Genomic DNA, 12,628 nt, shown 5'->3' with positions numbered 1-12,628 from the left:
TAGTCTCCTGCCTCGCCGGATCTCTTTTCCCCATCTCACCCTCCTGTATGTCCTCTCTTCCCCCGGATGGGTCTCTCTCCCGCTCTACACCGGCTGGGCAGCCGTCGCCAGACTAGAGAGGCTCTAGATCTCACACTCTCCCAAGGCCCCCCACCTCCACCTGCTGATCTCGTGTCTCTGGCTCTCCGCACCCCTACAGTGTCTCTTAGTACTGTCATTTGTTGGCGTCTCTTAGGGGTGCCCGGTGATCAGCAGCCTCGTGGGGAGCAGGTAGCGCCTTTTATGCCCTCCCCGTCGCTCTCTGTGCTTTCGCGGTCCCGGGGTCAGCCAACTTGTCGGGGGAGGGCAGCCGGTCACTCTGTTGTGAAAAAGCCACCTGTCTGCGGCTGTCGTCCAATGCCTCTATGTCTCCCCCCCGTAGGCCTCTGCCACCCATCCGGGACCAAGCCCTCCGGAGTGGGGGCGTTATGGTGTTGTGTGACCTGCGAGGGTCGCAGAGTCCTGCCAGTCTCACCTCTGGGCACAGCAGTCTCGTCACAGATGTAAATTGTCTGCCGGTTCCTCCCTCGGACCTGGTTATCCGCCGGAAGCCAGACGTGTGTGGAGGTCAGGTGGAGAGGCATCTCCGGACCCCTTGCCATATCTTTGGGGTATCAGGACTGAATATTTAGTCGGATCATGAGGCAGCTCTTCGGGAGCTCCGCGGTAGCACGTCCTACCGGCCATGCTGTTGGCCACGCCCCCCTCACGACCTTGTGATTCTTGACCAAACTGAAATGGGACTCCAAAGGAAATTAAATGTGTTTAAAAATTACTGTGATAAAAAGTTTTTAACTGTTAATATGGAAAAAACAAAGGTCTTACGATTTGGGAAGAGAGTAAGAACTACATTTTTTAATTGGTTCTTAGGACAAGATAAACGAGAAATAGTAAGTGAATATAAATACCTAGGCCTTTGGTTTGATAGTGCATTGAAGTGGGGCACCCATTTGGAGGCACAAGCTGCAAAAGCCTTCTCGTCAGTCTGTGGCCTGAAAAAATTTAACAAAGAATACGACGACATGTCACATAGACCCATGTTATATGCATTTGAAGCTATGATCCCCGCAATTTCTGTATCGTGCAGAAGTGCTCTATTTGAGTGGCAAAAGGGGGTGGGATCGTGAAGAGGGAAACATCTTTAAAATGCTGCTGTCTTTACCAAACAGTACCATGATTCAAGCAATCAGAATGGAGGTAGGGCTAACAGCCTGGAATGTAAAGACCCAAATGTCTCTATTAAGATTTTGGAAAAGCCAGGAGCCAGGTGGCGCGCAAAAGGTCTCAACATGGTGCAGAGAGGAAAGCCAGACTAGTAGCCTTGGTTGGGCACGGGATGTAAGGAAAACCCTCCAGACCGTAGCAGCGCACCTAAAGTTGAGTCTTTCGCAGCCATCCCTGGACATAGTCTTTACAAAGAGAATGCTTAGGGATCAAGGGCTCCAATACTCCAGATCACAAGACCTTGATTATCTGAAGGAGAAAAAAATCGGTTAACTGGGTAAGGAGTGCATGGGAAAGGGAGGCTCGGTTTTCATATCTAGATTTTTTGCCCAATAAATGGTTAAGACATGAAATCCTACGGGTTCGTGTGGGTATTAACTCTTGGAAGGAAAAATAAAAGCAGCACTGATCCAAACGGATGGTATCTGTAAATGTGGCCTAGGAGTAAGAAACGATATTTTGCATATATTGCTTGATTGCACATTGATTTTAGTAATACGGAAAGTATTTTTATGTCCAATATATTTAAAATATAAGGTGAATTCACTTGCTCAAGCTTCTTGTCTTCTTATGGATATGTCATCTCTAGATATTACAATTGCTTTGGGGAAGTTCTTGAAAGCGACACAGGGTTTTGTAAAGGAGAAATCAAAAGAGGGATGCTTATTTTAAAACTTTTGAGAATGTTCTCCCAATATAGAGAATTTTATGGATTTATATTTTTGTTAATTGTGTTAAAATGAAATATGTTTTAAATACGTTATCACTATGAGGATCCAAAAGTTTGTGTATGGTTTTAAAGACTATGATCTAAATAAACATAGTTTATCTCTCTCTCAATGGCAGGGTCACATGTTTTGATTCGGTGATGTATACATTTGTTTCCATCCAAACAAAACCCACTGCACACTACATTAAAAGTTTTAGCATTTCAGATGTCTCAATGGACATAAAAGTTCGGTTTTTCATAGATCAAGAAGGGGACCCGGAACCACTATTGAGAACACTCGCACTGTCGGCGTCTCATCCCGCACTACGGGGTGTCACCCCTCAGAAGTCTACAAGTGTCTGCACTCAACACACGTGGACTAGAATTCTAGCCAAATCAAGCGATTTGAACAATTCTCTAACAGGCGTAACCATTAATCAAAGTATCTCTGATTACTCGCTGGAGAACCATACTCCTTGACTAAGGAATTTTATCTGCACAAAGACGCAACCCGGTCTCGAGCAGGGCCGGGACGGAATTATCACCGGCACTGCGACCTATGGTCCTACACGGACCACCAACAGCCCTGAGGAGTCGCGGGAAAAGGTGTTTCTCTGCGACGAAACACGTGTCGGCTGGCCTTGTATGAACATTAAAAGAGGAGCCGAAACACTGGTGTTCCCCTTCTTGATCTATGAAAAACCGAACTTTTATGTCCATTGAGACATCTGAAATGCTAAAACTTTTAATGTAGTGTGCAGTGGGTTTTGTTTGGATTGTTTACGTTGTGTTCCCCAACACAGCTTTGAGAGGTTTAGGGTCTTGCCTCTTACCCACTTGCACCTTCTAGTTATACCATAGCTCCTGCGCATGACCTGTGAGCTGTGCGCCCAGTATTTCCCTCACCCCTAAAAAAAACACCCTGCTCTCATTTGTTGTATACATTTGTTTCCATGACTAGTCCCAGCAGCACTACAGTACTGGTGGTGACTAAATGCGGTAATGGAGGCCTTTTTATCTGTGTGCAACCGATGGGAATAGATTTTCTGGGATATATATTCCAGTATAGAGGTAATATTATCCAGTTTGATGTATTAACGTGTATAAGGAGGTGTTGTCATGTTTTCTGTTATAATTTTAAGATACGCACAAGGTAATAGTGCGGTAATAAGTAGATGTTTTTTTTAATTACTAACATGTCATTGTCATGTTATTCTTAAAATTTGGATAATGAAGAAAGCCACATATACAAATAAACGTTATCTCGGACTGGCTTACGAAACACTAGACATTTGTTATTTCAGACGTGACTCTTTTATCTATATTCCCATAAAAGCAGGCACGTACGTTAGAGGATCAAATTTACGCTTATTGTTACGACGATAGTCTGTCTTAGCACTGGAACAAGCACAGCCTTTGGGGAAGTGTTCTTGTTGTCTATAAAGCTTTAGTAGCTTTGAAAGTTCGGACGCACCTACGTGCTGTACGTGCTGTACACATTCCCAACTGGACCTCCCCCGTACCTCATCTGCTTTACACCCCACTTCACCTCTACATCCTGCATCTCCCCACTATTCCACTGCCTTCTCCTACCCCCAACTCCCCCATTCCTTCCCATTTCCCCCCTTTTTAATCCACCTTCCTTACAATCTGAATTACCGATCAACTCGCCTTACCCTCCCCCTCCCTCCCCTCTGCTCCTCACCCCTCTCCGCTCTTCCCCTTTCCTCATACCCTCAATTCTGTCCTCACATCCCCCATCTCTCTACAACCTTCTCTCCCCCTTCCCAAGCCTCACATCCCTGCCTCCCCTATTGGTAATCCCATCATCTTCCCTCCCACCGATCTCACCCCCCCCATCTCTCCTCATCTTACATTCCCCATATGCTTCACAACCCTGTTTCCCCTCTTGGTAATTCCTCTCTCTTCCCTCCCTTTGACTTCTCAGGCCTTCACTCCTCCCACAACTTTCATTTTGCTCGACCCCCCCCCCTCGGACTGGTGCCTTCACCCCCATATTCACCTTTCATTACCCATGGTACCTGGCCTGTACCCTCTCTCTTCTCCCCACTCGTGAGGCTTCCCATTGACCGCTCTCCCTCCTCTCCCTGTTCGGCCCCTTCTCCTCTCACCTCACCGTATCCATGGCCTTCCCATTACCCCACTCCTTCGCCCCTCCTCCTCCAGCCATCCATTTCTACTTCTCAACTTTCTCCTCCTAGGTATGATCTCTATTCTTCACCTCTGCTCAACACCAGTAAAAATATCTCAGTAACTCCATTCGCTCCTTTCCCCCCTCAGACCCGTACAGCTCATATCTCTCCCCAGTCCCCCACAGCCCACTGCCCTTCTTTGCATACTTCACTTCCTCCCCCACCTTCAATCCTCGCACCCCAACACTCTCCCCGGTCCCCCACTTCCTCCTGTCCTCCTTTGCCTAGGCCACTCTCTCCCTTAACCATTGAGCCACCCTTCACTCCGTGCTCAGCACACCTCTCTCTGGAAACTAAACTTGATTCCCTCATCTCGTCCATTTCCCAGCTTGAATTGTCCATTTCACTCCTATGTGCTAAGATATTCCCCTCCCCGAACAACCTCCCGAGGAGTTCCTTGCTCCCGCGCCCCAATAGAGCCAACCACAATCTGTCCTCCACAGACATTACCAACCTATTGGCTAGCCTTTTCTGTCTAAGATCTTGGAGCAGCATGTCCTGAAGTCCCTGTCCTTATACCTGGAGTCTCATCATCTACTCCATGAACGGCAGGCAGGGTTTCGTGCACATCACAGCACCGAGTTGGTGATGCTCTCTGTGTTGGATGAATTAAGAGGTATGGCTGACAGTAAGAAACCGAGCGCTCTGATACTTTTAGATCTTTCAGCGGCGTTTGATACTGTCAGCCATACCCTGCTCCTGGACAGATTGGCTGCTTTTGGGGTTAGGGACGTGGCCTACAAGTGGCTTCAATCGTTTCTATCGGGGAGGACGCAGAGGATCCAATTGGGGGACTATACATCTGATGTGGGTACTTTGGAGTGCGGGGTCCCGCAGGGCTCCGCACTATCCCCATTACTGTTTAATCTCTACCTGCAACCATTGATTGATTCTTTGGTTAACATGGGCTGCAAAGTATTTAACTACGCCGACGATACCCAGCTGTTATTTAGCATTGACAATACAGTTGCGGCGCAGACCCATGCTCAGAATATCCTTAGACACACGGTCGGGTGGATGACTGTAAATCTGTTGAAAATAAATCCGGATAAAACAGAGGTTTTGGTAGTTTCAACTACTAACTCACCTTGGAGTGACCTATATTGGCCACAGGAGTTAGGTCCTACCCCGAAACCATGTGCAAATGTGAAAAGCCTGGGCATCAAGCTTGACCACGAACTGTCAATGGGTAGTCAGATTTCCTCTGTTGTAGGGAGCTGTACCAACTTAATTAGACAGCTGCGCAAGCTAGTTCCCATTCTTTCTTCGTCCATGCTTCGTTCGGTCGTTGTTACAACCATTATCTCAAGACTGGACTATGGGAACGCCCCGTATTTAGGTCTTCCCAAAACCCTGACCAATAGATTGCAGGTTGTTATGAACGACGCGCGCGATTAATCTTTAGGCTCCCTAGGAGGACCCATGCTTCCCCTCTATTGCACAGCCTACATTGGCTCCCTATAAAAGAGAGGGTAGAGTTTAAAAGCCTATGTACGGCTCATAAGGCAATTTATGGGCAAGCACCTGCTTATATCAAAGATCGCCTGGAGGTGTATAACCCCAAGCGAACACTTGGGTCCTCCGATACTCAGTTACTGGCCTGTCCCCGTTACAAGCTGGTAACCAAGGGAGGGAGATCCTTCTCAGTCCAGGTCCCTCAGTTATGGAATAAGCTACCAGAAGCCCTACGTAGAGAAGGAAATCTCTTGCGTTTTAGGAAGTTGCTGAAAACATTGTTGTTTAGAAAAGTTTTGGGTGCGATGTAAAATCTTACCTTTGTAGTGGCCTGTATCAGGCAATAAGTCGTTGCTGGAGTTTCCATCTGTCTGAGCGCCTAGAGACCCGCCGGTGATTTGGCGCTATATAAACTCAAGGTAACAATAACAATAACAATAACCTACAAGACCATCAATGTCAATTCCCCTACACTCGCCTCTCCTAACAACTCTACTCAATTTGCCATTCAGACCATCTCTTCCGTCAGAACTTACCAGCCTCCCCCTCAAGGGGCACCTTCATTCAAGTATCTAATCCCTATCCCTCTCATCAGTCCAGACTCTCACATCACCTAAACAGTTGTGTCAGAGCTACACTGTATGCTCCATAACTGCAGATCTGCAACCAAACACAAACTGGAAATCTCCGACACCATCACTCACCACAATCTCGACATGCTCTTTCTCACTGAGACCTGGTTTAAGGACTCCTCTCACACTTCATTTGATCTTTTGTTACCTACTGACTACTCTATTCTCAGAAACGACAGACCAGGCAAGATCGGAGGAGGTGTTGCGATCATCTTCAGAAACACCCTCCAAATCAAAGCCTTGCCCACCACCCTCTTTCGCACCTTTGGATGCATCACCCTAGAATTCTAAGTTCATCATGGCACGCCCTTCAGGTTCCATACCATCTACCGCCTGCCTGGTAATTGCTCTCCTTCATGGAGGAATTCATCGACTTCATTAGTGACCAATATTCACAGAGCGACAAGCAGATCTTCCTAGGCGATTTCAATCTCCACTGGGGCTCTGTGGAAGACTCGGCTGCCAACAAGCTTGCAAACTTTCTCTCAGCTAACGATCTTGCACAACACTGCTCGGAAATTACACATGCCAAGGGCTCAATTCTGGACCTTGTGATTTCCAAATAAGCCCAGATTACCACTGCTTCACCCATCTGTGTTGACTGGTCTGACCATTTCCTCATTCCCTTCTGTTTTCACCTCTCTCACATTTAAACTCTCGGCCAACCCAAAAGAGCCTCTACGTGGTTCCGCAACACAAAAAACATTGATCTTGAGACTCTATGTGATTCTGCTATGCAGTCTCTTCCTAGTCTAGACTCCAATACGGATGTCAACGATCTCAGTCCCCTTTGCCTCTCAATCCTTGCAGTTGAAATCGACAAGGTTGCTCCACTCCAAAGCAAAAGGAAAAGACCCACCCCTTCAGCTCCTTGGTTCAACAAACCTCTCTATAACGAAAGGAAAAACCTTAGAATCTTGGAGAAGCACTGGAGACAATCTCCATCCACCCCAACCTCTCTCTTTTACGTTCAGCAAGATCCATATACCACAAGCACATCTTCCAGGAAAAAACATCACATTTCAGATCCCTCCTCGATTCAGCTAAAAACAGACACAAAAAGCGTTTTAACCTCATCAAAAACCGAAATTGTTCTCCCCAAACCATCAAGTCTGAGGTTGCTTCTAAGAAAGCAACTGAGTTCGCTATATTCTTCGATCAAAAGGTAAAATCTCTGGAGGAACAGGTCACCCACCCCACCCCCATCGAGGAGTGAAAATCCTTAGTCACTTGGCAGAACTTTGCCGCCATCTCAGAGGTTGATCTCCTCAAATGCATCCACGAAACCAAACCCTCCAACCATTCCTCTGACCCCATTCCCAGTGGCATCGCCATTGATTTCTATACTAACACTCTCTCCTACTGGACCAGGCTAGTCAATCTCTTCCTCAGTCAAGGATCCCTCCCAATTGCCCTCAAAACAGGACAGGTTACCCCCCTTCTAAAGAAAACATCTGCAGATGCAAATGACCTCAATAACTTCCGCCCCATCACCAAAATGTGTTGCAAAACAACTCTCCCAACACATTATGGACAATAATCTCCTCGACATGTTCCAGTCGGGCTTTATTCAAAACTACAGCACTGAAACAACCCTGCTGCAAGTGATCGATGATACGCTGCATATTCTCGATTCGGGGGAATCGTGCCTTCTGATTCTTCTTGACCTCTCAGCAGCTTTTAACACTGTTAATCACAACACCCTCCTTAATATTCTTCAACAGAGAATGGGCGTGGAAGGCACAGTACTCAAATGGTTTGCCTCTTTCCTCTCGGGCAGATCCCAAATGATCAAAATTGCAAACAGTCTCTCATCTCCACTGGTGGTTGGTCAATGCGTCCCTCAAGGTTCTATCCTTGCTCCCACTCTGTTCAATCTCTATCTGGAACCATTAGGGAACCTTCTAAGCAAATCTGGAATTCTCTACCATCTCTATGCGGATGACACCCAAATCTACCTCAAGGTGTCTTCCCCTCATGATCTCTCACTACTCAGCTCTACTCTCAATACTATTCACAACTGGATCTTAGTTCACCAACTCATTCTCAATCCCTCCAAAATGGAATTCCTCCTCTTATCTATCTCTCTCTTTCCGCCTCCTGTTCAATCCTGGATGGATCAATCGAATCTACCTAACAGTAAACCCATCATTGTGGACTGCGCTAAATCCTTAGGTGTCATACTTGACAAAAGACTCAACCTAATCCCACACATCAACTCCATCGCCAAGAGCGCACGTTATCAACTGCGCCTTTCATGGGGGATTCGTCGGTTCTTCCCGGAGAATGACCTAAAAACCTTGGTCCAATCGCTAGTTCTCTCTAGAATGGATTATTGTAATTCTCTTCTGACTGGCCATCCCAAATCTCATCTCTCCCCCCTCAAATCCGCCCTCCATTCAGCAGCTCACTTCATTACAGGGTCCAAACGTAGTGACCACATCACTCCTATCCTGTATTCTCTCCGATGGCTTCCCATCGAGGCTAGAGCTATCTACAAAACCGTGCATCACCCACAAAGCTTTGCACTCTTCCTCCCCTCGCTATCTGGCGAATAAACTCAAACTGTCTGGAGGCTCAAGACCTTCTCGGAATGCTTAAAAGTTCCTTCTTGAACCTCCCTCTTTCAAAAGGGAAAAATTGTTGGCACAATCGTTCTCAGGTAATGCGGTGAGAATCTGGAACTCGCTTCCTCCTTCGCTGCGCGCCATCACCTCCATCCAGATCTTCAAAGCGGACTGCAAATCTCTTTTATTCCAAAGACACTTTCAGAACTAATTCCCTCCTTCTCAGACCCCACCAGGAAGTTCTTTAGTCATTGTAAATTTGTCACAAATATTTGTATTTTTGTTTGTACATCCTGTGCTTGCTGCGTTTGATATTGTGTTCCTTTTGCCTGCGTTGTTTTGATTCAATGGCCTGCTATTGTTCGCCAGGAAGTTCTTTAGTCATTGTATAATTTGTCATATTTATTCTTATTTTTGCTTGTACAGTCTGTTCATGCTGTGCTTGAGATTCTGTGCCTTTTGCCTGCGTCACTCCGATTCTATGGCATGCTATATTTGTTTGTTCTATTCCTGCAACAGTTCTCTCATGTAACGTAACTGGTTCTATTGTACAGTGCTCTGACACCATCGGGTAAAGTCTGCGCTTTATAAAAATGCAATAAATAAATAAATATGGTGATTGGCTTTATTTAGCCATGTGATACGCAATGGCTTTACACACTCTTTTGCTGATGGCGGGAGCGTGAAAGATCGCGTCCCACCAAACGTGTCTGAATATCCTTTACTATTTGGAATATTTACGTAAGTACAGGTTGTCCGAAATGGGAATTAGATGAATGAATATGGTTTTTGTTGCTATTAATGGGGAATCGAATAGATGATGGGGGTACTGCATGATGGGGATTTGAACTATGTACACACCCCTAGCGAATTTCCTGAGTAAGCAGTGCTGTTGTAATTTAAAGTAAAGTATGCTCACAAATGGCGCTTTGTTTTGTCTTGTTTTATTCTGTACGGGTATTGTGCGACAAGCCTCCTTATATATATATGAGAACTGTTGGTTGATATTTTGGGTTCTTGAGTTCATTTTTTTTTTTTAAATGAATGAATTTGTTAATAATGTAAGTTCGGGTAGAGCGCCGCCATACCGCAGAAGTGCTAGTACCTAGAGCTCTTTTTAATGGGTGATGTAATGATCATATAATTGAGGTAGCATTATCCTTTTTCACCACACTAGAATAGCCATTAGATGGACTATATATTTTCCAGCATGGTTTGCGCATTTTGTGTAAACTTGTGTTCTCTTCCAGCTACTCGTGTTCAACTTACCACAGTGAACATCTTAGCATCGCATTGGACTATATGAGTGATAGACTTTATGGGGCGTGGCTTGGACGCCGATGTAGGCGGCAGCGGTCCTCGGAGCTCCTCCGCAGTCGCCCTACTCCCGCAGGCATCCTGACAATATTCCTGGTGCCCCGGCCCCTGGAACGGGCTGAGAACAGCATAGAGCCCTAACGGGCAGTGAATCAGCACGAATTTGGGCCCCCCACCCGGCGACGCGTGATAACTTTGCAGAGCAAAGGCTGCCAGCATAACTTGGAGACAAAATGGCGGCCGAAGTGCGAGAGCAGAGCGCCTGACCGCGGCTCCCCTCTGGACGAAAGAGCGCATGTGGAGGTCCAGCAAAGCAAGCGGTGAGCGCAGGACACTTGCCCACACATGCCCACAGAAAGAGGGGGCGAATAGAATCCACAGGGGAGCCCAACCAACGACCAGGCAGTGGAGTGCCAGACCCCAAGATGGCGGCACCCGTGCTATCCCTCGATATACGTAAAAACAATATCCCAACAGGTATCAGTTCAAAGACAGTTATGCATGTATGCAGAAAACATTACACAAACAGGAAACAAGGAGACTCAATTGGTTTGTCTTAAGGTTGTTAATCACCAAAATATATAAAACACAGTTACATAGGGATATACAGTTAAAGCAGCACTGTATAGAATCATATGACAACCCGAAGGCACTTGGTGTATAGTGATATATACAAGTGGATAAAGGTGACGACGCAAGTGATCAGAGTGAACAGCGAAGGTGAACGGCGCAAGGTGAACGGCGCAAGGTGAACAATGGTGAAAAAATATACAGTGGTGGCTCAAAGAGTAACAATTTACATCAATCGCATTCATTATTTTCCATTTTTGTTGTGAGCCAAACGGAAGAAATACGCCAAAAAATTGCGCTGTGGTGTCAAATTTGCTGAGTGCTAAAAAGGCACCACCCTGGGTCTCGGGTGCCTGGGGAGTCGGCCGGGGCGGCAGCGTCTCCTTGACTTGATTGTAATAGGAGGAATCAGGACGTGCTTCTGAACGTGTCCGGGGGCGCGGTCCAGTTAAATGATCTGCACCTTGATGGATTCACACGAGGTGCGGGGGTAGAAGTCCAGGGCGAGGGTAGCAGCGCCTGAATAAATCGTGGCAGCTGGCAGGGGGCTGAGTCCCGGGTAATACCTCGAGGGACAGTGTTTCGGTGCTTGGAGAGCGGCATGAGGGTCTGAGAGGGCGTTAACCTGGCAGTCCTACGGCGGCGTGGGTGCTCAGCCTACGACGGAGTGCTGAGGTCGGTCACGGACACTGGTGGACAGCTACTGACTGCGAGCTTGCCAAAGGGTCCAGCCGGGACACGTCGAAAGGGCCTAGAGTAAAGAACCCACAGGCAATGGCCTATTGAGGTCCCACTAAGACCCCTCTGGGGCTGAGGAGTTGGGGGGGCGAATAACGGTGAAGGGCGGAAGAGACCTCCTGCTCTGCCGGTGAGACTTGAAATCCCGAGCGGCTGAAGCTACTGATCAGCGCGAGACCCCCCCGTGGGGGCGCCCTGAGAAACAGTGTCCGGGCTCACATTCGCGCCGAGGACGAACGGAACACAAAATCAACGAGTCACCAGCTATAGGAGACCAACGGTCGGAGGGGGACTACGGCGCTGCATAGGTTAGCTGCCTCGCAAGAGCCTCTGCAGGGGTGGTTCTACTGCTTCTACCACTGACATAGAGGACAAGTACCGCGGTGCCAGAGGGGGTGCTGAGAGATCGGTCACTCGCGGCACTACCCAAGATGGGCAGAGTGACCAAAAAGAGAGTGTTTGAGGCCCTGCGGTTGGATGACCCGGGACGCACCATGGAAGACGAGGAATCGGCACCAGGAAATAGTGCTTCCGCGCAAGCGCGAGATCCTTCCTTGGGAAACATTATGCAGGCCATCATGGCCTCGAGGGAGGCCCTGGAGAAACGCATGGACTCCATTGGATCTGACCTCTCCCTACTGAAGGATGACCACCGGAAACTCAGGGAACGAGTGGCGACTCATGAGCAGACCATGAAAGACATTCCGGACTCGGTTGATGCCCTGCGAACGCAGCTCAAAGAGGTGGTGCAGAGGGTCCGAGTGCTGGAGGTGAGAGCAGAGGACAGCGAAGGGCGCTTCAGACATATTAATCTCTGCATAATAAGGATTCCGGAGTGAGAGGAAGGATCTGATGCTGTGCAGTTCCTGGAGACTTGGATAAAAGCGGAGTTGGCACCTGAAGGTCTCTTCCCCCTTTTCCCCCTTCTACGCGCTGGAGCGGGCGCATAGGGTCCTGACACGACCACCAAAGCCAGGGGCCCAACCACGCCCGATGGTGGTAAGACTCCTACACTACCGTGACCGCGACTTTATCCTCCAGAGAGCCAGGGAGTTGCAAAATCTGAGAATCTGCAACAGTAAAATAATGATTTTTCCGGACTACACCAGGGAAGTGCAGCGCCAAAGAGCTTCCTTCATGGCGGTGAAACGGAAATTGAGGGCC

The 12,628-nt window shown here is 47.7% G+C and overlaps 1 protein-coding gene across 1 annotated transcript in view; it reads right to left on the bottom strand.

Moving 5' to 3' along the window:
* Nucleotides 1–952: 952 nt before the first annotated feature.
* Nucleotides 953–12,628, bottom strand: part of ABCB8 (ATP binding cassette subfamily B member 8) — a 518,839-nt gene continuing 507,163 nt past the window's right edge. The window contains exon 16 of the mRNA XM_078662779.1: nucleotides 953–1,031. Coding sequence (XP_078518905.1) covers nucleotides 1,020–1,031 — 12 coding nt within the window. The 3' untranslated portion in view covers nucleotides 953–1,019. The remainder of the gene's footprint in view (nucleotides 1,032–12,628) is intronic.

This window comes from Lissotriton helveticus, chromosome 10 (genome assembly GCF_964261635.1).
Source record: "Lissotriton helveticus chromosome 10, aLisHel1.1, whole genome shotgun sequence".
Taxonomy (NCBI): domain Eukaryota; kingdom Metazoa; phylum Chordata; class Amphibia; order Caudata; family Salamandridae; genus Lissotriton; species Lissotriton helveticus.
Note: the sequence above shows the minus strand (reverse complement) of the source record. Positions and strands in the feature narration are given on the sequence as shown.